The sequence below is a fragment of the Pinus tabuliformis genome, chromosome 1_1 (genome assembly GCF_031772625.1).
Source record: "Pinus tabuliformis cultivar Carrire ecotype Pingquan chromosome 1_1, CPIR1, whole genome shotgun sequence".
In the NCBI taxonomy this organism is placed as follows: Eukaryota; Viridiplantae; Streptophyta; class Pinopsida; order Pinales; family Pinaceae; genus Pinus; species Pinus tabuliformis.
In genome coordinates, this window is record NC_142297.1 from 134,199,178 (window position 1) to 134,224,206 (window position 25,029).

The 25,029-nt window shown below is 36.4% G+C and overlaps 1 protein-coding gene and 2 pseudogenes across 1 annotated transcript; 2 read left to right on the forward strand and 1 right to left on the reverse strand.

Annotated features, from left to right (window-relative positions):
• Positions 1 to 3,859: 3,859 nt before the first annotated feature.
• LOC149212003 (UDP-glucuronic acid decarboxylase 2 pseudogene) lies at positions 3,860 to 15,790 on the forward strand (annotated as a pseudogene).
• A 48-nt stretch (positions 15,791 to 15,838) lies between these two features.
• On the reverse strand, positions 15,839 to 17,714 carry LOC149212004 (UDP-glucuronic acid decarboxylase 4 pseudogene; annotated as a pseudogene).
• Positions 17,715 to 20,691: 2,977 nt separating this feature from the next.
• Positions 20,692 to 22,404, forward strand: LOC149212005 (bidirectional sugar transporter SWEET1b-like). The gene is made up of 3 exons (XM_089390526.1): positions 20,692 to 21,093; positions 21,252 to 21,371; positions 21,857 to 22,404. Exons 1-3 carry the CDS (start codon positions 21,091 to 21,093, stop codon positions 22,073 to 22,075), a joined length of 342 nt encoding a protein of 113 aa, XP_089246652.1. The 5' UTR covers positions 20,692 to 21,090; the 3' UTR covers positions 22,076 to 22,404.
• The last annotated feature ends 2,625 nt before the right edge of the window (positions 22,405 to 25,029 follow it).

A 25,029-nucleotide genomic window follows, 5' to 3' on the forward strand; every position in this document is an offset into this window, starting at 1 on the left:
GTTGTGAAGAGTTACTTTATGGCTGAGCTACATGGTTAAATGACATTTATTTGTTGGAGATCGACAATTCGTCTAGGCTAACTTTCAAGGGCTAGGGAAGTTAAAAAGTAGAGTTGATATGGATGGAAATTCTTGCTTTCTGGCTAAATGTCAATTTTGTTATTACTTTTGTTTAATAATCATTATAATTAGAAATTAGATAGCAAAAAGCTACTTCTGACCTAAATAGCATTCTTCTTAGTGATCATCCTAATTAGAAATTAGATAACAAAAAGTTACTTCTAACCTAAAAATTATTCTGACCTATATGGTACTTTATGGGTAGATGTACTTTATGGGTAGATATCCCTTTCTAGTATGTTATGTCTTTATGTTATGTCTTTATGTATTTATCTTGAACCAAGAAATTGAATCAATGAACAGCGAGGATATGATGAAAGTACGAGCCCTATCATTCCCTGCAATTTCATTAAGAAAGTCCCATATAATATAACATGCACCTTTGGAACTCCTAAATCTGGTGGCATGGCTTGTGTTATATGAGAAAATATTTTCGACTATGTTTCTTTGGAAATCACCCAAACAAAATCCACCATAATTCCTCACTGTTATAAATCTATTTCAGACATATCAACGAAGAAAATATGCAAAACTTAAAGTCGTCGATAAAAGCATTATGAGCATGAAAACTTTGATGTGATTGCTATGCATCTTGTAATTTGAGCACTTTATTCTCTATATGCAAGTGATCATTTGACTGGGCACTTTAGTCTCTATATGCAAGTGATCATTTGACTGGTAATGTACAAGATTCTAGAAACAATGTTAGTGATATGATGCCAATTTACAAAGGATATCCACGGGAAAGAGAGTACGCACAACCCTGGGATGACTTGGAATACATCACTCACAGTAAAAGAGTACCTGTTTTATTTTCTATATCAAGGAGAAGGATAGTGCACAAAACCCGTGGATGACTTGGATGCATCGCTACAGTATAAGAGTGGAACTTGGAAGGATATCTAAGGTTAGAACATTCAATGTTGACTCTCTTGCCTCAAAACGGAAGGATGACCAATCAGTCGATTTTTATGCGGGCACTTCCTCAGAACAGTTTGATAGGCAGAAGCAGAGGGCCTGCAATCCATAACTACTTTTACAAGAAACAGAACACTGTAGAAGTCATTCAGAAGAAGCAGTCTTCGCTTGGAAACATATTAAGTACTCGTCAGTTTAGTGTGTTAATTATTGCTATAAGAATACAGAGGAAACACGAGATTAACATTGTTAAGCTGCACTCTGTTTCTAGAAAGCGGGCACTTTCTCAGAACAGTTTGATAGGCAGAAGCAGAGGGCCTGCAATCCATAACTACTTTTACAAGAAACAGAGCACTCTAGGAGTCATTCAGAAGAAGCAGTCCTCGCTTGGAAACATATTAAGTACTCGTCAGTTTAGTGTGTTAATTATTGCTATAAGAATACAGAGGAAACTCGAGATTAACATTGTTAAGCTGCACTTTGTTTCTAGAAAACGATTCTCTAAGCCCATGCAAGTTGGTACTTTTGATCAGAAATGTAGATAAATGTTTATGTTTGTATTTCAAAATGATTATTCTACACTCATCTTAAATTTTGATTTACCAAGTGTTTGAAAATATCAAATTTCTTTTTATTCTTAAAAAAGTTTTGTATCTTAAAAGATTTGATTCTTCTTTGCAGCCCAAATTAAGATAAATCTAGCTGATTTAATTATCAACTATACTTATATTTCAAACTTATAGTTTGAAATATAACTATTAATTTTATGTTTTCTTATTTTTATATATAATTTGATAGATTGAAAAATGTTTTATTGATAATTATGATTATTAATTATTTTATTTTATTGTATGTTTTTATTTTTATGTAATTATTCAAAATGTTTAACAGTACAATACATTACAACATCTCTACCATAGTGAGTGAATGAGTGCTTTTGGGTGCAAAAGTAATCTAGAGCATGAATAAGATATATCCAAAGAAACCTAGAAAATAAGATAGTGAATTAGATTTTCTAATTATTTATCGGCTTGCTAGTTACAACTTTCTATATCCAAAGAAACCTGGAAACTGAGATAGTGAATTGGATTTCAGAATTATGTATAGGCTTGTTAGTTACATCTTTATGTGCAAGGTGGCTCAAAAGTTTTAGTCATCTATTGAGGCCTAATGATGATTAGGGTAGATTTGGGACAATTACATCCTTGTGGAGAGTATATTCAAATTATAATATCTTATGATAAGGTTTCAGTGAAATATTCAACAGCAAAAACTTGAACAATATTTAACATCTTGAATTGGTAACAAAAAGAAATTACCATTGTTGGAGACATGCGGAACATATTTCTAGGGGCCTAACAAGATCTACAACCATGATTTTCCATGGCATTGACATGAAGTATCTTAAATCCATATTTGTTTGTGTTTAATGATATCATTGGGTTCCAGGTAACCAAATTCATGTAAACAATAATCCATATTTGTTTGTGTTTAATGATATCATTGGATTCGAGGTAACCAAATTCATGTACACAATAGCAACGATAGAGCCTTTAGCTTACAAGCACTCATAGCTTGATGTTTCCCTATTCTTCTTAATGACTATGAATAAAGGAGGTAAATGTTGATGAGATGTTAAGATTTTGAGGTTCCATAACATGTACCCAAATAGGAGCCTAATGTTCGACCCCAGTATGTTATGAGGATTTACTTTGTGGCTGAGCTGGATGGCTAAATGATATTTTATTTACTTGGGATCAACAATTTGTTTAGGCTATGGTTTAAAGACAAGGGATGTAAAAAGTGGAGTCGATATGGATGAATATTTTTTCTCTCCTACTAAATATCAATTTGTTCCTAGAGTGTAGGAGTCTGGTTGCAACTTCCTGAGCACTAGTAATGTACTTAATGATGTAATTGCTCATTTGATGTAAGTAGAGTGTACAGAGAGAGTTCTCTTTGTTTGAGTGCAGTCTCCAGGTGCAGTACTCACCTGTGAGCTGTAACTCCTTTTTCAATTCAAGTCTGATTTTTATCTTGGTATTAGAGCACAGAGTAGGGATAGCCTTAATTTTTTTTTTTTAGGATGCATCATTGATTATAGAACTGTAGTGGCAGTGGAGTGTACAGAAGCATTCGTAGAATCAGGTGGACTGCTGTAACACCTAAAGACAGGTCCTAGATGACTGATCATCTCTGAGCGGAAAATAGGGTTGGCGCGGTTTCGTCGCAAACTGTCGCGCCATTTTTTAGCGGAACAAAGGGTTGGCGCTATTGGCGCGGAAAATCAAACCTTAGTATTTCACTGTCGAGAAGCGCCAGCCTCTTTCTCTGTGGAAAATCTGCAATTTTTTGCAGATCGGCCTTGCCCGATGGTGGCACTTTGAAATCTCTGATCTACTCGGTGGCAGCAGATCAGATTTGCCCGGTGGTGGCGCATTGGAGTTCATGATCTACTCGGTGGTAGTAGATCAGACTTGCCCGGTGGTGGCGCATTGGAGTTCCGGATCTGTTCGGTGGCAGCAGATCGGAGTTGCCCGGTGGTGGCGCATTAGAGTTCCTGATCTGTTCGGTGGCAGCATACCGGATTTGCCTGGTGGTGGCGCTTTGAAAGTTCCTGATCTGTTCGGTGGCAGTAGATCGGACTTGCCCAGTGGTGGCGCATTGGAGTTCTTGATTTGTTCGGTGGCAGCAGATCGGACTTGCCCGGTGGTGGCGCATTGGAGTTCCTGATCTGTTTGGTGGCAGCAGATCGGACTTGCCCGGTGGTGGCTCATTGAAGACTTATTCATCAGAGGATCAGAAATTTTATCAGTCCAATATGAATAACAGTGATGAGTACTCTCTTAAGCCAGAAAAGACATGGTCTATTATCAGGCCAGTAGATTATTTGCTCAGGGAGCAGCGGCTGTTGTTTATTTTGATAGGAATCGCCATCGCATCGACTTTCCTTGTCCTTCAGCCTAGTTTTTTTGCTTCTAATGTTAATGAAAATCGAAGGTTTGTGCTCGACAAACCTCATCGGGTTGTTTATGAGACGCCTGTTTCTCGGTGTGCTCAATATCATTCAGGTTCGATGGTGAATTCGGGGGCTAAAGTGCCCCTAGGTTTGAAGAGAAAGTCCCTGCGAGTTGTCGTGACAGGTGGAGCTAGCTTTGTTGGCAGTCATCTACTTGACAGGCTCATGGCAAGAGGCGACAGTGATGTGGGAACCTTGAACATACTCAGACTTGCCAAGCGTGTTGGGGCACGTTTTTTTTCTTACAAGTACTAGTGAGGTTTATGGAGATCCTCTTGAACATCCTCAAACTGAAGCTTACTGGGGCAATGTTAATCCCATCGGAGTCCGCAATTTCTATGATGAGGGTAAGAGAACAACCGAAACTCTGACTATGGATTATCACAGGAGAGAAAATGTTGAGGTTCGGATTGCTCGAATTCTCAATACATACGGTCCACGAATGTGCCCTGATGATGGTCGTGTTGCAAGTAATTTTGTTGCTCAGGCTTTGCGCAAGGAGTCTTTGACAGTCTTTGGAAATGGGAAATAAACACGGAGCTTCCAGTTTGTTTCTGATCTGGTTGAAGGCCTTATGCGACTTATGGAAGTCGAACATGCTGGTCCTTTCAATCTTGGGAATCCTGGGGAATTTACAATGTTAGAACTAGAACAGGTTGAAGAAGGAAAGGATGACTCTAACAATGATTGGGACATTCCATTGCTAATGAAAGAAAACAGTGAGGAAGATGAAGAGCAGGAGGAGAAACAAGAAGAAGAAGTAACATGAAATGTTATCAATAATGCAAGCCCAGAAAAGGCTGAAATAGACAGATTTGAGGTAAGTCCCGTACTAAGGAGATTAAGTGGGAATACTCTATTACCTTCTAAATTGAAAGACTATGCATTAATGTCAAAGTTTTTAAACATTGTAGAACCTGCAAATTATGAGGAAGCAAGTAAATCTGATGCATGGAGGGCTGCAATGTATGAGGAAATAGAATCAATAAACAGAAACCATACTTGGGATTTGGTTGAATTGCCTGAAGGTAAAACCCCCATAGGATGCAAATGGCTGTATAAACCAAAAATAAATGTAGATGGGAGTATAGAGAAACTTAAAGCTAGACTGGTAGCAAAGGGTTACTCACAGCAAGAGGGAATAGATTTCGATAACACTTTTGCTCCTGTAGCCAAATTAAACACCATTAGAATGCTAATTTCCTTAGCAACAAAACACAAATGGCAGCTACACCAGCTAGATGTTAAGTCTGCATTTCTGAATGGTGACTTGAAGGAAGAAATTTATTTAGTACAGCCTGAAGGTTTTGTGAAAAAGGGGCAGGAACATCTTGTGTGTAAATTGAAAAAGGCACTTTATGGTTTAAAATAGACACCCAGGTCTTGGTATGAGAAAATTGACTCATTTTTTGTTCAGCATGGCTTTCATAGGAGCTTGAATGATCCAAATCTCTATACCAAGTTTAATAAACAGAGGCAAATTATTTTGATTTCTTTGTATGTATATGATATGATCACAACAGGGAATGATAACAATCTGAACAAAGAAATCAGATGTCACAAGTGTATGAGATGGAAAGACTCTGGACAAACCTTTCTTACTCAAGGGAAGTATGCCAGAACCTTGCTGGAAAGGTTCAGAATGGAGCAGTGCAGATCAACAGCAACACTATTACTGCAGAACTTAAAGTTGAGCAACGACGGTACTAAAGAGGTGGATGCAACCATGTACAGATAGCTAGTTGGTAGTTTGATATATCTGACTACAACTAGACTAGATTTGGCATACTCTGTTAGTGTGTTGAGCCAGTTCATGTCAAAACCACTCGAAAGTCACTGGGTCGCAGCAAAAAGTGTGTTGAGGTATCTTAGTGGTACTAGTAATTATGGCATTTTGTACACTGACACTTCTGATGTTATTCTAGCAGGTTTTTCAGATTCCGATTGGGCAGGTAACTTGGATGATCGAAGATCTATCATAGGTTACGCATTCAGCATTGGATCCGGGGTCATAGCATGGAGCAGCAAAAAGCAGAGCACTGTAGCTCTGCTTCATCGAGAGAAACTACTGTCAAAAGAGATATGTGTTGAATATTGTAAAACTTGTGATAACATGGCTGATATTTTTACTAAGCCTCTTGGGCGTGTAAAGTTTGAATTGTTTAGAGGGATGCTAGGAGTTCAGGATAATCCTTTCTCCATTAAGGGGGGGAGTTGAAAATAATTAATATTATTTTGTATTAATGGAGAAATGGTTACACAAGTTGTAACGTATCTCCTTAGTTTAGGATTTGTTCCTAGAGTGTAGGAGTTTGGTTGCAACTTCCTGATCTCTAGTAATGTACTTAATGATGTAATTGCTCATTTGATGTAAGTAGAGTGTATGGAGAGAGTTCTCTTTGTTTGAGTGCAGTCTCCAGGTGCAGTACTCACCTGTGAGCTGTAACTCCTTTTTCAATTCAAGTCTGATTTTTATCTGCAAAATGGTTGAATTAGAGAGTCTCTTTCGACATCTCTTAGCCAATTCTAATACATACATGTGGACTACAGAGACTGAGCATGATGAATCTGATCCTTTTGTAGCCAACAAAAAGCAAAAGTGTAGTCTTTATGTCACTTTATGGGTTTATGAAGGTTGTAGAACATGAAATAAAATGGTAGTCTTTACATCACTTTAGTGATTTATCAATCTTATATTATTGAGAATGATTTCTTAAGGTGGTAGAATCTTCCTCTTGAAATGGTAGAATGTGACATAGTCAGCGTAATTTGGACTTCTGCTCAGTCGCTTCTAGTCTCTCACATGCCTATGAAATATAAGTTCTATATGGACCATTCTTTATGGACCTTGATCTCTGGTTTTACCTTGTGCGAGTCAGTACCCAACCCTCACAATCAATGGACAATAGTGCTCTATGTCTAATCACTGAATTTCCATGTAACACACACATCTCGTGCTTACCCCAAGTTTCCAAAGAACACGCTTAGAACCAAATGCTTTGCCTTGCAAGTGGGTCGCTCCCCCTAGCATGGAAATAAAATCCATCGTGTTGGTGGAATACGAAGGGCCCCCCTATGACGTAGGCACACAGCGGGGAGGGCCGCAACCAAGCTCTGGCCGACAAAGTAATCAAACGATAGAGAATCAAGGGGTGAGATCCATGGTTCTTATGTTCAGTTCGTGGCGTCAGCCTCCTGATATCCACCAACACAGGTGAGGTTCTACAATCGAACGCTTACCTACGCCAATACCACCAGCACACCAAACCAACTTTCGCTTGGGCCTGACACTTTCACTGGCCATTTGGCTTAGCGTACAACTGAACCAGTATGCCCTTGACCACAATGAGTTTTCTTGGCATCCTGAGTCCGACTCCTTGTCGAGCTCTCAGTGTTTTTCTTCATGATAAACCGGGCTAGAATTCACATGCCTTGGCATTTCAATGTTGTGTATAAAATTCTAACAAATGTGATGACTTACTACCACTCCCACATTCTGTGTGGTGACTTCTGTCCAACGAAATCTCAATGCTTCAAAACCTTAATAGATATCACCAAGGATTGGGCTTTCAACATGGATAGTGAACTCTGTATTATGTCCCAATCTACTCCTTAGGCTGCAATCTAGCAACACAAAAGCATTTGAATTATAACATTCCACATTGTTTGTAGACCTTCAAAGGCATATAAATCCTCCTGCAGTCATCCATACTTGATTATTAGGAAACATGCACACACTAATCCACATACCAATTATGTAGAGCATTCACACAAGTTCAAATAGAAGATCAAGCCCACAAAGGCACACATGCTAAAACAATTCATTTAATTACTTAGAATAGTATAATGAAAAGAGATTACACAATTTCCCTTCTTGACCTATCGTGCTTTCTAGTCCCTACTTTACCATGTCCCCTACTAACTTCCTTTTCTGCTGCTACGAATGATACACCAATATACTTTTTACAGGCCATAGAATATCCTAAAAGAACAAATCTACTTTGGACATTTGTTGTAAATACTTGGGACTACTAATACCTCAACGTGAGGCTTTTCCCTTTTACAAAGGAACATTTGGCCAAAACAATGGCTCATTAAAACAACATAACAATGTAGATTCTTGCCAGCAAGTTGTAATTACATCACAATTGTGTATTCTATATTTTCTACACAAATTTAATTCTAGCTAATTTCTTTCCTAGGGTTTCCTAGGGTTTGATGCTCTTGCAGCTCCTCATGTAGAAATTTTTAAGACCACCTCTTCACAAGTCTTCAATTTGTCAAAGTTCTTTTGGATCCCGTAATTTGTGTTTTTTCTACATATTTGTGAATTTACGTTGTTGTCATGTTGTTGTCCTTGTCCTTCTATGACCCCATGTTTTTTTTTGGCTATTGTCCTTGTCCTTCTAAGATCCCATGTTTTTTTTGCTACTACCTTCTTATTATGCTAATGTAGTCCCTTATAGTCAACCAAGTCCTACAATTTATTGTTTCTTCCTTTTCACTATACCATTTCTTAGGTACCTTCAACCTCCACAATTCCTTGGGTTCAATGTTTATCTTATTTCCTTTCTTAACCAAATTCTTGGTACCATTCACTTTCAATAGTGTGTTAATCCATGGGTTCACTTTCCACCTCATCATGTAGCTACTATTCTTGATTAAATAAATTTGACAACCTCCCCTACAACTACTCTATGGAAGATAGAATTCCATCCTTTACACATGCAATAGACCTATTGCATAACTAGTTTCTTTACCTTTACTGAGCAGGTTATTAGCATGCATACCTCCATTGTTTCCCATTGAAACTTCTATCATAATACATTCTTGCTCCATATCCCTTGGCCGAGAATGAAGTAAAATTTCAATTTGATGAGACATATTTGTCTCATGCTCCCCTTTTTCTCCTTCTCATGATAGCATTTGTTTTATTTTTCCTACAATACCAACAGTTATTACATCACGAGCTTCATAAAAATTACCAAAAGAAATAATTGGTTTAGGAATTTTTGTCTCTTCTCGATTCTCATCTTCTTTCTTTGAATGAAATACAATTTCATCCATATGATACATTATTCGGCTTGTCTCAATTCCCTTGACATGTGCAACCTCATAATAATTTTAAAGAGAAAACAATTTCTCTATTTCAAAAATAGGTTCCTTCAACCATTTCTCTAGAAATTTTACCTCCTTATTTAAGTTCATGAGAATTTTCTCTAACTGTTGCATTTTATCTCATTGATCCTTCCCTTGGTTGTCTTTACAAACTACACCCTTTGTGCAATATCCCTTAAATTTTGAATTTTCCAACTAGTCTTTTATGGATCACATTTCCTTCACATATTGTAATAGCATTGCAATGGAATGTCGTTCCTTCTACTTTATGAGGTTGGCCTCCTCGTCTACACTTTATTTCATAAAAAATTTGAATGGTTTTCCCTCACCTTACACATAGTTTCCTTCACAAGTTAGTATTGTTCTATTTGCTTCCATGACTCGCTTTAGGAGGTACCTGAGAGGCTCCCTTTGATGTTGTTGGGAAACAAACTTACTTCTTCTTGTCCCTGATTTTGAGAAGAAACTCCTATGCCTCCTTCTTCCTTTGTGATATTTTTTTAAGGATTTTCTATCCTTTATTGAATTCCTTTTCTCTTCGTCTCTATCCTCTTCCTGATGAACAATTTCCATGCCCTTGACCTACAAATCTACACACAATTTATTAGTTTTAAAAACACGAGACCTTCTAACCTATTTTGATGTTTTTATCACCAATTATTTCTTCTATGTATGGATCTCCTTGTGATTGCCTTCATGAGCTAGTGTTGCATCCTTTTCGAGTATGATGGATTTTAAATTTTGTCCTACCCCAATGTTTTGAAAATGTATTCCATTGTTCTCCTTTGTTCATATGACATCTATATATTATTGTCCACCTTCATCATTCTTATGGCTTGCAATCATGCGAAAAACATAAATTTTAAAATCATAAGGCTCTCTATCCCCATTGGGTGCCTCTACCACAACATTTTCTCCACGGAGTACTCCTCGCTCTCATTCAAAATAGTGAACTTATTACTCCTTATTCCTAGCCACTATGAACTCTTCCTATCCAATTTAGCACTTAAGAGGTGCCTCTTCTTCACTTTTAGCTTCCTTGCATGTAGTTGTCTAATATTCCATTGGATATTTTTCTTTAGATCCCATCCCCATATTTGATCTTCATTCTTGATCTCTTTTAGGAGCATGTCCATCACACTAAGTATTTCCTTTAACACAACCATATTCCCTTAAAACTCCTCATGGTTCATCATTCTCCTAATTCCATCTAGTCTATCATATTCCTCCATTTTGTTGTGGATTTGACCGAAACCCCTATCATAACCACTATGGCCATCTCCCTCTCCTTGTTTATGAGCTTTTCCATGCTCACTATGAGATGAAAACAAGTCTCCACAAGAAACTGCACCAAGATTCCCTCCTTAGGGCTTGGCCTTTTGGTATCATAGGTTCTCCTCCTTTGGAACCTATAGAGCTTCCTCTACTCTTGGATATTGAACTTTGGTCACCTTCCTTGAGAACTTTTCCAATTCACTTCACTTCCCTTGAGGGATCCCTTTATCCTCTTTTCTTTCCAACCTTAGTTGGAAAAACTTCTCGAATACAACTTCTTTGCTACTGGAGTTCTTTGCCATATTTCTCTTCTTTCCTGCTACACCTGAAACCAAAAATTTATTTGTCTCAGATCAAAATTAAAACACAAGAATAGTTTACGTATAATGTATCATCATATTGAGATTTCAAATTCACACATTCCTTTATTTAATGTGCTATGATAGTCATTTTCCAGTTCTTGCTTTGCTAGAAATATTTTCCACTAAGCTTTTGTCCTTTGTCTCACTCTCTCCTACATGAGGAGTCTTTCCCAGTTTCTTTGATCCCTGTAATTTTCTTTTTGAACACCTCCTCATTTGTTCAATCCCTCACTTTGCTTCTTGATCCTAATGAGTGTCACTTGGATCTAATACTACATGACACAACCAATATAAATTGGAATTGCTTCTCAACCCCTCCCAGTCTCACAAATGGGTATGAAATCTGAGTTATCTATGGAATTATATCTCTAGTTTTACCATGGAGGAGTCACTATCGAACCCTCATGATCAATGTGTAGTAGTGCTCATGCCTAATAAATGAATATCCATGTAATGCACACACCTCACATTTACCCTAGATTTACAAAGAACGTGGTTAAACCCAAGCAGACTTGCGTTGCAAGCATACAATGCTCTTATTGGTGTGGACCCTTGATTTAATGGCCATTATCAATAGGAAAGAATCCAAAACATAGGTATATTGCAAGTGTTCCACCTACAACATAAGCACACGACCAAGGGGTCATAACAAGGCTTTCACCCACAAAGTAATATAACAAACCGATAATTTAGGGTTAATATCCATGATGCTTATGGATCACTCGGAGGTTTCCCCCTGTGACATTGGCTAAGAAAGGGGGAGTTTTGCCATCAACCTTTTCCCTACATTAGAACCACCAATATACCAAAACATATTTCGCTTAGGCTTGATAATTTCACTGGTGATTTGGATTAGCATACAACCATATGTGTAGGTTATCAACCACAAATAGTTTTCTTTTCATCATGACTTCGGCTCCCTCGCAAGCTCTCAACAACTTTTCTTAATCATAAATTACGTGAAAATTCATTGGACTAAAAAATTCCACCATTGGGTATAAAATTCTAATAATTATGATGAGGTTTTACCATTACCACATTTTGTGTGGTCACATAAGCCTAATGCCATCTCAATTTCTCAGTTCCTTAATAGATATCATCATGTTTTTTGCTTCCATCTTGGATGGTGAGCTTTGTATTATGTTCCCACCTCCTCCTCAAGATGTGATTTAAAAACACAACACATACGAATTTGACTTATAACACTTGACATTCTTTTTAGACCTTCAAAGTCTTCTACACCCTCTTGCAAGAGCTTATATACACTATAATGATTAAGTGGGAACCATGGAGTCATCCATACTTGATCATAGGTAACACACACACACACAAATCCATAGGTCGGTTATACAAAACATTCACATAGTTGAAATATAATATAAAAACCACTGAAGACATATAGGCTAACTTAGTTCATTTACTTACAACAATATATTGATGGGGAATTATATAGCTTCGTTTCTCAAGTTGATTGACCTCTTTTGCTCACTCTCTATCTTTCTTGGCTTTACTCTACCCTATTCCCTACAAATTTCCTTTTCTACTACTACACATCCTACACATGTATACTTCATATAGGCCAGAAAATATCCTAACAAAAAAACATGTTCTAGACATTTGTCTCAAATACCTGGGACTACTAACTTCTCAACTTGACACTTTTCTCTTTTAGAAAGGCCCATTTGGACACAACACCAGCTCATTAAAACAGAGTAATGACCTAGATTCTTGCTAGGTACTTGTAATTGCATCAAAATTTCATATTCTAGATTTTCCACACAAATTACATTTGAGTGAATTTATTCCCATTTGGAGAGTTCCATGATCTCCTTGGGTCTATTTAAAAATGGATTTTATAGGGTTTGATTCTCATCCATTAGATTTCGAATAAGTAATTTGACTATTTAAAGAAACCTATGAGATTTGCATCTCTTATTTTATAATTATTAGTATACTTTCAAATATTCACTTGTGGTGTTAGCATTGAATGTAAGGCCCTTTTAAAGGGTCTTGTCATTTGTCAAGCACAACATTCACTTTTAAAGCCGTTTTGTCAAACTCAAAGTAGACTTAAGTGTTAGATGTGCATATTTTGTGGACATCCACAAGGTTGGGAGGGCATTGGAAGCTAGAGAGTCCAACTTCGAGCTACATTATACCTTTTGATTTGAGGAGATGTCTTACTTTTTAGGATTTTTTTATCATTACATTGTTGTACATGTGGCATGAAAACCTAAATCTTATGCACTTTAGCTTAGTTAATGAAAGATAATTGTAATTTACTTATCCTTAGTCTAAATTAGATACTTTCAATTTAAAGTATTATTTATTTATTTCAAAGGAAGTTGTCCATGTCCCTATTAATAGATATGTAGTTCCTCATTATTTCTCATGGTTCACTTCGGGAAGAAATATATAAGAAAGTTTTGAAATTTTTGAAATTTTGTTGAGACTTTTTATCATCTTCATAGTGTCGTGAATGATTTAATGAGTAAGTAGTCTCTTGTTTTCTTTGTGGAATTTCATTCTTGAATGGTGTTTCCTCTTTTGTGGTGTTATTCTCCCTCTTCTACATTCTTGAATGAATCCCTTCTCATTTCTCAAAGGAATTAGAAGTATTATAATAGAGAATCTTCCCTTGAGGTCCTTGAAATTTATGAAGTAACTTGGGTAATATTTTAGGGTATGTAGTGGACTACCATGATCCTTAATTTAGTTCCACCTATGAAAACTTTGAATGAGGAGCCTTAGTTGACCCAATATCCCCAAAGAAAAGGGACTAGTCTCTTCTCCTTCCATCACCCTTATTTTTTTGAGCAAATTCAAAACCATTTTTCTTGATTAACACTCTATATCACCATGAAATTCATGTAATTAAAGCCCTAGAGATCCTAACCCCAAGATTGCCCCCTGAGCTAGAGAAGAAATGGTCGAAAGTGAATAACAAGGTTAGTGAGGTGATAATTTCCTCCCTCATAGCTGCACCCCAAATACACTTAAGCTTTAATACTTTATCTCAAGAAGTTTCACCATCATCAATGTCATGTAGAGAATCCCTAACCACGTAACAGCTATAGAAACATGGATAATATTATTGTCAAACAAGAGACAAATATGAGATATAAACATCATCAATGTAATGTGAGTGTCATCCATGTTATATATAACATCTTTAACAACCTAGAAACTAAAAGACTATGGCTAATGTTATCTTTAGGAGAAACGTGCATATCATATATAAAAATATTCAGAAAACTATGATATCCCTTGATTTATTTTCTCAATCACAACCTTATTTGCTGACACCTTATGATCTTCTCTAAACAATTTATCATCTTTGTATTTCTCCCTATATAGACATGTTATACATGATTGAAAGTAATTTGTTTATTATTACTTTAACTTGATCATCCATATATTTTCATTGAATGTCCAACAGTAAGCCCTTTCCATCTATGCATGTGTTGACAAAGTTCAAGTTTCCAAAATATATGAATGGATTTAATAAAATTCTCCTTTCCAACTTTAAATAGTGACAATTAACTTTATGAAATTGTTGAAATAATACCCAAGTATTACATTCATCTTTATTAAATGCGATATTTCACCACTACTGCTTTGATGTTAGCTTTCACTGGGACCAGAAAAAGAAAATAATCTTTATTCATTGTTTATATTTAAATCTATCATTGTTCCTTTACGTTTCTATGGTACGAGCATCTTTGGTAGGAGGGTTATCGTTATTACCTAAGTAAGAACTTTGAAAAGATGGGAACCTTTTTTTTGCAAAAATTATTTGATTAGTTGTTACTCATAGTCATAGTCAACTTTACGCAGGAGGGTTATAGTTATTACCTAAATAAGAAATTTGAAACGATGGGAATCATTTCTTTGCCAAAGTTATTTGATTAGTTGTTACTCATAGTCAACCTTACATCACAATTATGTACTTAAGAACATTTAAGGAAAAATGCATAATTATTTCCTCATCCTCTCTATAATGATTGCAAACTCTATGTCCTTATTTGGTTAGTATTAGAAAATCCCAAATTGGCACCTTATTCATCAATGTTAATCACAAAGTTGCATAAAATTCCACAACTACCCATAATAGAATGTTGAAATCCATATTACTTTATATAAACATTTCCTATATTCAACATAATTATAGCTTATATCTCATAAGTACCATGATCTAAAACACCTATAATTCCTTTAAGTCGAAACATGAATTGAATCCTAAACTTTATTCCATGTCCAAACATAATTGTCACTCATAATTTCCATGATCTAAAACCTTTATAATTCCTCTTTGTATCAAAATTGATAATTTAAATTAAATTTTCATAATTTTGTTATTTTTAATTTTACAAGTTTTTAGTATACTAAAAACTAATAATCATTCTAAAGCTCGAATAAGCCTAATAATTAAGAGCATGTGTTTCCTCTAAAAAATCACAAATTACAAAACAAAAAAGTGGTAGAATATAAAATCATTGTTATTTTAGATAAAAATCAGACTTGAATTGAAAAAAGGAGGAGTTACAACTCACAGGTGACTACTGCACCTGGAGACTACACTCAAACAAAGAGAACTCTCTCCGTACACTCTACTTACATCAAATGAGAAATTGCATCATTAAGTACATTACTAGAACTCAGGAAGTTGCAACCAAACTCCTAAACTCTAGGAACAAATCCTAAACTAAGGAGATACGTTACAACTTGTGTAACCATTTCTCCATTAATACAAAATAATATTAATTATTTTCAACTCCCCCCCTTAATGGAAAAGGATTATCCTGAACTCCTAGCATCCCTCTAAACAATTCAAACTTTACACGCCTAAGAGGCTTAGTAAAAATATCAGCCATGTTATCACAAGTTTAACAATATTCAACACATATCTCTTTTGACAGTAGTTTCTCTCGATGAAGCAGAGCTACAGTTCTTTGCTCTTTGCAGCTCCATGCTATGACCTCGGATCCAATGCTGAATGCGTAACCTATGATAGATCTTCGATCATTCAAGTTACCTGCCCAATCGGAATCTGAAAAACCTACTAGAATAACATCAAAAGTGTCAGTGTACAAAATGCCATAATTACTAGTACCACTAATATACCTCAACACACTTTTTGCTGCAACCCAGTGACTTTTGAGTGGTTTTGACATGAACTGGCTCAACACACTAACAGAGTATGCCAAATCTGGTCTAGTTGTAGTCAGATATATCAAACTGCCAACTAGCTGTCTGTACATGGTTGCATCCACCTCTTTAGTACCGTCGTCACTGCTCAACTTTAAGTTCTGTTGTAATGGTGTTGCTGTTGATCTGCACTGCTCTATTCTGAGCCTTTCCAGCAAGCTTCTGGCATACTTCCCTTGAGTAAGAAAGGTTTGTCCAGAGTCTTTCCATCTCATACACTTGTGACATCTGATTTCTTTGATCAGATTGTTAACATTCCCTGTTGTGATCATATCATATACATACAAAGAAATCAAAATAATTTTCCTCTGTTTATTAAACTTGTTATAGAGATTTGGATCATTCAAGCTCCTATGAAAGCCATGCTGAACAAAAAATGAGTCAATTTTATCATACCACGACCTGGGTGCCTGTTTTAAACCATAAAGTGCCTTTTTCAATTTACACACAAGATGTTCCTACCCCTTTTTCACAAAACCTTCAAGCTGTACTAAATAAATTTCTTCCTTCAAGTCACCATTCAGAAATGCAGACTTAACATCTAGCTGGTGTAGCTGCCATTTTTGTTTTGTTGCTAAGGAAATTAGCATTCTAATGGTGTTTAATTTGGCTACAGGAGCAAAGGTGTCATCGAAATCTATTCCCTCTTGCTGTGAGTAACACTTTGCTACCAGTCTAGATTTAAGTTTCTCTATACTCTCATCTACATTTATTTTTGGTTTATACAGCCATTTGCATCCTATGGGGGTTTTACCTTCAGGAAATTCAACCAAATCCCAAGTATGGTTTATGTTTATTGATTCTATTTCCTCATACATTGCAGCCCTCCATGCATCATATTTACTTGCTTCCTCATAATTTGTAGGTTCTACAATGTTTAAAAACTTTGACATTAATGCATAGTCTTTCAATTTAGAAGGTAATCGAGTATTCCTACTTGATCTCCTTGGTAGGGGACTTACCTCAAATCTGTCTATTTCAGCCTTTTCTGGGCTTGCATTATTGATTACATTTCATGTTACTTCTTCTTCTTGTTTCTGCTCCTGCTCTTCATCTTCCTCACTGTTTTCTTCCATTAGCAATGGAATGTCCCAATCACTGTTAGAGTCATCCTTTCCTTCTTCAACCTGTTCTAGTTCTAACATTGTAAATTCCCCAGGATTCCCAAGATTGAAAGGACCAACATGTTCGCCCTCCATAAGTCGCATAAGGCCTTCAACCAGATCAGAAACGAACTGGAAGCTCCGTGTCTGTTCCCCATTTCCATAGACTGTCAAAGGCTCCTTGCGCAAAGCCTGAGCAACAAAATTACTTGCAACCCGACCATCATCACGGCACATTCGCGGACCGTATGTATTGAAAATTCGAGCAATCCGAACCTCAACATTTGCCCCAACACGCTTGGCAAGTCTGGATATGTTCAAGATTCCCACATCATTAGTTTTGATAGTCTTCACAGGATTGTGTTTGTAATGCACAGGGGAAGCGGGGCAAGCCAAATGGTAGATCTGATCAACCTCCAACAATAAGGGTTCCACAACATCATGCCTTATCCGTTCAAACCTCGGATTGCCAAAATGATGCAAAACATTCTCCTTCCTTCCTGTGAAGAAATTGTCGACAACAATAACACTGTCGCCTCTTGCCATGAGCCTGTCAACCACGTGACTGCCAACAAAGCCAGTTCCACCCATCACGACAACTCGCAGGGACTTTCTCTTCAAACCTAGGGCCGAAAACAAAATCGATGCTCCCGAAATTGGCGTGATTAAGGCTGGATTTTCCGCGCCAATAGCACTTTCTGGCGCACTGGAGCTACTATCGCTCTCAAAACCGTGCCAAATGGCACGACTGTTCCTTAATAAACAATGCCAACCCTTCGTTCCGCTAAAAAATGGCGCGATTGTTCGCGACGAAACCGCGCCAACCCTATTTTCCGCTCAGAGATTAGCAGTCATCTAAGACCTGTCTTCAGGTGTTACTGCAGTCCACCTGATTCTACGAATGCTTCTGTACACTCCAACGCCACTACAGTTCTGTAATGAATGATGCATCCTAAAAAAAATTAAGGCTATCCCTATTCTGTGCTCTGATACCAAGATAAAAATCAGACTTGAATTGAAAAAAGAAGGAGTTACAGCTCACAGGTGAGTACTGCACCTGGAGACTACACTTAAACAAAGAGAACTCTCTTCGTACACTCTACTTACATCAAATGAGCAATTACATCATTAAGTACATTACTAGACCTCAGGTAGTTGCAACCAAACTCCTAAACTCTAGAACAAATCCTAAACTAAGGAGATACGTTACAACTTGTGTAACCATTTCTCCATTAATACAAAATAATATTAATTATTTTCAACTATTTTTCCTTTTCTCTTAAACATCAAATAAAGAAAAGGTATTATTTTGGCTCCATACTTACTGCAATGTGTAAGGTTCTAGTGACTTTATCACTACTATTATGGTCTCGAAGATTTCTATTTTATAGGCTCTTCACATCCAACCCTATTTTTCCTTTGCTCTTAAGCACCAAATACATGAGTGTTTTAGGAAGGGAAAGGGTATTATTTTGACTCCATACTTACTGTAATGTGTAATGTTCTAGTGAGTTTATCACTACTATTATAGTCTCCATGATATCTATTTTATGGGCTCTTCACATTCAACTCGTATCTGTGAGTATGTCAAGAAAAATCCTAACTGACTACTCACGCAAACTAACTGGTATACATCACTATTATTATACACTCCATGAATTCTATTTGATGGGCTCTTCACTTTGAAGCAGTATCGCTACGTATGTCAGGAAAAATCCTAAATGACTACGTGATCAAATATGCAGATAATACAAGGCATAGAAATCCAATACCTATATTACAGATGATAATCAACACAAGTCATAGAAATCCAATACCTATATTACAGATGATAATCAACACAAGGCATAGAAATCCAAAACTTACATTACAGCAGATAAATGAGCAGAAAATATGTTATAGGTCGTGTGCCGTGTGATAGACAATAGCATGACGAAATTTCTGCTTAGAAAGTTCAGAATATTCGACCTACTGGAGATTGACCAGGCATTCCTCGTACGTAGTTAGATCCTTATTCCTCCAGCTCATTCTTTATAAAACCGGGAACATAAAGACTGGCATGGCCTGCATGTATTTTGTAACTTGATAACCGCAGTTCTCCATCCCCAGCTCACCCGGAACGCTTTTACCATCATATTTGCAGCTCCCATGAAACTTAGAACCGATTTTCACATCAGACTTCATATTTGGTTATTTCTGAAGAAGCAGTGGGTTACGGTGACTCGACATTCCATTCCAACTGCTGATTCCTTATACCTCTTTCAATCTATTTGATTGTTTCCAAGAGAATCAGTGGGTTGGAATGGTTGAACACTCCATTCCAATTGCGATCTTTGTATTTCTTACCGCATATATGTTATCCCCACTTGGGTACAATCAGTGCCCATGAACGGAAGGAGAATAACAATGAAGACGATGCTATACAAGTTGTAGATATCCGGAAAGAAATACAAGGATCTCACAATTGGAATGGAATGTTAAATCACTCCTACACTGCTTCTCTCGGAAATAATCAAATATGTGGGAAGAAATACAAAGAACTCACACAATTGGAATGAAATGTTGAAACACCATAACCCTCTGCTCTCGAAGTGTTAAAAACTTCGAAGAAGTGTTCTTTGCAGGAAAACCCTATACAACAATACGGAAAAAATTGAACTTACGACTTCCATGGGCCTGGATTAATAACAGGGCAGATCCTATTTCCACCTCCATAGCATTAACTTTGCTATGGAGGTACCCCCTCTGACAGCCGCAGACAGCGTGGTTGACGTCATTCATCCTCGACCATGCATCATGGCCCGCATCCCTCTCCGGCATGGCATGCATCCCTCTCCGGCTGCCCGATCCGCCCTCGCGCTTCCCCACTAAACTGAATTGAAATGACTACTACGGTGTCTGACAGATCGGTGACTGTACCATACTTCACATCCACGCCTGCATATTAGTCACGCTTCCTGTCATTTGAATTTTAAATTTGCTGTCCCGCCCTGTTCTGAAATCAGTTGTCCCGCCTTTTTATCATATAATTGTTTTGATGCATGCTCTTTCATCTAAACGTCCCCTGATACCGCGGATGCGCTGAACAATATCATGGGCAGCATCTTTGGATGCAGGTTCGAATCAATATGCTCGTTGTGACCGCCTGGTGCCGTTTGTGAGAGCTTTCATTAGCAATATCATCGAAGAGCACCGTCATGTAGAGCAGGCTAGGGAAACCAATGATCAATCTGATTTTGTTGATGTTCTACCGTCGTTACATGGAGAAGATAAGGTGGATGAGGATGATATGATCGTTGTTCTCTGGTGCGTATACACGCTCTACCCACTTTAATTTCTTGGATGCAAGAAGCTTGTTTCCGGTTTCTTAATGTTTCATTTGTTCTTTCATGACAGGCAACATCACTGCCCTGATACTCTTCTTAGTTCCTTTGTGAGTTTTCCCAACTTATGTAGTCATTTAATGAGGAAACATATTGATGCATATATAATTCGTAATTGTTTATGATCCTATTGGTACTTTGCAGAATTACTTTCTGGAAGATTATTAAAAAAAAATCAACAGAACAGTTCTCTGGATTTCCGTATGTTTCCACGCTTTTGAATTGCTTGCTTTCTGCATGGTATGGCATGCCGTTTGTATCATCCAATAACCTTCTAGTGAGCACGGTTAACGGAACTGGGGCCGTCATAGAATTCTTCTACGCAGTTGTGTTCATCTGCTATATTCGCGACAAGAAATACAGGGTAAGTATAGTATTGATTAATAAATTTGTTTCTGAGCCCATTTGAATGACGGTGGATGAAACAGGGGACGATATTTGGCCTTCTGGTAGCTGTTCTCAGTTTTTTTGCAATGGTTGTCCTGGTATCGCTCTTGGCAATGCACGGAAAAGTTAGGAGGTTATTTTGCGGCTTCGTTTGCGCCATCTTTTCCATCTGCATGTAAGGGTCTCCTCTGTCAGTAATGGTAAATCTCTCTACTTCCTCTTTAGCAAAACCAATTTTCAGTGAGCATTGTTTAAGTCAGCATAACGGTCAAGAGAATGCGGTTTTTTTCAACAATTTACATTTATGCCTTATTATGATATGTGAAGTGACCTGAAGCGCGATTTCGATGATGTGCAGAGGTTGATGATTAAGACGAAGAGCGTAAAGTATATGCCGTTCTTCCTGTCTCTCTTTGTATTCCTATGCGGCACCTCCTGGTTCATATTCGGCCTCTTGGGAAACGATCCATTCGTTTATGTACGTTTAACAATACTTACCATAGATGATAAATATATTTGCACGACAATTATAAACATTCACCTTTTGGGTAACTTAGATAAAAAAAAATCTGTTTCATGATTGAATAACCTTCATCATAAAGATCTTTTACAGAAGTAAAAATTGTATAACAAAATAAAATAGGTAAGTATTCAAATTACTTGTCCGAGAACATCATTAAACATGACTGCATAGCATGATCGAAATCAAAGCTGTAGATATAATACTTTTAATTCAGTGTATTATCCTTTAAAATCTACAAGTAACAAAGAATAAAGTAAATATTTTTAAGCATTACACGTTCAGTTCTCTATTATATGCCTTTACCTGCAATCTTTACCGTTGCAACCTAAAATCCTTATAAAACCCGAATTTGGGTAACTCTATTCTAGTGTAACTCTATGTTAGCGCTGTATTTATGAGATGGAGGTGTTAAATTTTTCAATGGTTTTATGGATCCACAGGTACCAAATGGGTCTGGAAGTTTCCTCGGAGCATTGCAGTTGATTCTGTATGTTATTTACAAAGACTGGAAGAATACGAACAACGACAGTGCTACATCGTCTCCTCCTCCAGAAAAAGAGGCAAAGCTACAGGACGTTTATCAAATGAGCCAAGTGGAAAAGGAACAAGGCCGTGTTGATCAAATGAGCCAAGTTGAAAAGGGATATGTTTTTAAATGAGCGAAGTGGAAAAGGGATTTTATGGGCAGGCAAAAGCTTATACTATGGAATGGACATTAAACGTGAATGGAATGGAAATTAAAGTGTAGTATTAAGCAACGAGGAGAATGGAATGGAAATTAAAGTGCAGTAATAAGAAATGATGTTCAACAACATAATTTGTTGTGAAATAATTTTTACATCTATGTTATAGATGTGTGTAACATAGGTGTGTATTACGAGTTGGTTGTTAATGGTTGAGAGTTTTTATTGGATTTACTCTGTCATCTACTTTTATTTATGTAACTATGCTTTTATCAATAAACCAATAAAGTATAGTGTGATTGGTCTCTGGTGTGTAACTATGTTTGTTTTTGGTAGTTTTTCCAAATTGGTATCAGAGTTAGTTCCACCATGAGAGGCTATAATTATGCAAATTCTACAAGTTTAAATCATTATATATGAGATAGTGCAGGAAGGTGATTGTGTATTTTTCATGTGTTTATATTTTTGTGTGCATGTGTGTTGTTCTACTATTTAATTGAAGAAGCAATCATTGCCTTATTGTGATTTGATGTGGATATAGTCAAGTTGCCACTAGTGACGAATCCATTAGTGGAATTGTTGAACCCATACCAGATCAGATGTGATATCCAGAGCTAAATAGGGAACATCATCGTTATTATTTTGAAGGGTTGAGATCTTACATTTTGAGTGGGATCTCGTGTATGTATATGAAGTTGTATGAAATCCTCAACTTTGTGGTGTGGGTCCCAGTTTTCCTATGTTGCAATATGTCATTATTATTATTGAAGTGTGTAATGATGAACTGAAAGTTATTATTGAATAAAGTAACATAGTTTGTATTGAATAAAGTAACATAGTTTGAGTTAGTGGTTATGTTATTTTGTTCCAATAAAACATATTACTAATTTGGTTATGTTTATATTCCATTATATGTGGGTAGTCAAATTGTTTTTTAAATGCTTCAAGATTAACAATTATCATTTATCTTTGTGTGTATGTTAAAAATAGTCAAGTTGTATGATTGACTTCTCAATATACAAAATACCAAAACCATTTAACTATATAACTATCAAAATTGTAATTATCTTTTTGTGTATGTTAAAAATTGTCATGTTGTATGATTGACTTCTCAATATACACACTACCCAAACTATTTAATTATATAACTATGAAAATTGCAATTCAATGCATTTTGATAGATAGAAGTAAGTCCATACAGTGATTCAATAACAAATTATTTTTCTTTGTAGTCAAGAGCCTTTGGTCGTACAAGTATGTCAATGATGGTCACAAGCTGTTAAATTAGTCAAGTGATATGCTTGAAGTTTTGGCGAAGAGAGAGGGTAGTATGTGAGGCTCCACTGTGGGTGTAGGTGTTAATGAAGATCAACAAAACAAAGATCAATATTGCTATTGTAATTTGTGATTTTAATATTTGACATGTAAACATTAAGGGAAGGGCTTGGAAGTAATAGTTCCATGTGTATTACATGTGTGTTACACATTGTTAATTGTTGTGAGCTTTTAGGTTAGCTATTTTTAGTAATTATGATCAGTGATCTATTTTGATATATGTAACTATTGATTAATTAATAAAATATAGTGTGACTTTTGTTTGGTGTATAACTATGTCTTCTTTGTTCTTTTTTAAATGTTCCTTCAATTATTATTCCATTGGAGGTTAGTGAGTGCAAAATTTCCTAATAGAAGATATGTGTGAATCTTTGTTTGGGTTCTAACACCTTTGCTCTTCAAGGTGGATAAAATATCATTCTTGTAATGCAATGCAATTCATCATTATTAAATAAGTTTTACGGAGTTGTATGAGTCCAATTAATGTGAAGAGGGCTTATTAGAAAGTTTTTCCCCATTGATAAAAGTGGTATATATAGAGATATAAAAATTGTAAAAGATATCTTTTGGAATAAATTTTAAACTAAATTTTGTACAGCCATAGAGGCAGTTGTGCACAATGATTCCATATTAATGGAAGCATATTGTTCTCGCTCATATGGCCATTGTATTCCCTACACTAATTACTTTAGAAGAACACCAAGATAACAATTGTTTTCTCACTCCCAATATTTCTATTGGGTATCATACAAGTGATACAAGTGGTACCAAATTAAATTTTTATACCAGTAGTACAAATGGTATGAGAGCAAGTGGTACAAGTGGTGCGTAGTACAAATGGTATGAGAGCAAGTGGTACAAGTGGTGCATGTAGATCTAAAGGGGTTAGTCCCTCTTGTGAGTAGGTCCTTATAAACATTGATGTAATCAAAGCTGGGGCTTCTGATTTACATCATAATAAAAATAAGCTTTGTGTTTTTCTCTAGGATTCGTTTCCAAGTAAAATCACTATGTACATTTGTCATGTGAATAAGGTCTTGCTATTTGCCAATTTTATTAGATTGAATGATTTGTTAAAGGAGTGTACAATTTGTAAAATATTGATTCATGCCCCCACCTCCCTTGGTATAACCTAATTCCCAATAATTTTCTAGTATTCTCGTTCCTAGATCCATTCACAATGATCAAGCTTTGGACTTGCTAGAAATAGAACCAAATCCAATTTGTGGTTCAAAATGAACAAATTGTATTCCTCATTCATTGTTGCTTCCAAGTTGGGATTTCTTTTATCCTCTTCATAAAATTGAGGATCAAAAGATAATATGACATAATAATACAAGGGCATGCATGGTTCCGTTGCTATAAGTGCATGTTGAATTTCTTCCACTTAATATATTTTGGAAAGATAATCTAACAAATTACTGTGATGCACCCGTTCTATGTCAATGGTGGTGGTGAATCTGAATCTTCTACTACTTGCTCAATAGGTTTGGAATTTTCATTTCAAGTGTAAGAAGAATCATAATCTTGAATACTAGCATATGGAAGTGGTGGAGGTTATGGAGCAGGTTCCTATGGAGTTGCATGTAGAGGAT

Bases quoted from the DNA above. Each gene is read 5' to 3' on its own strand.
- LOC149212005 (XM_089390526.1), top strand. The intron at 21,372-21,856 runs GTACGTTTAACA...ATGGATCCACAG, and splicing joins GAAACGATCCATTCGTTTAT to GTACCAAATGGGTCTGGAAG.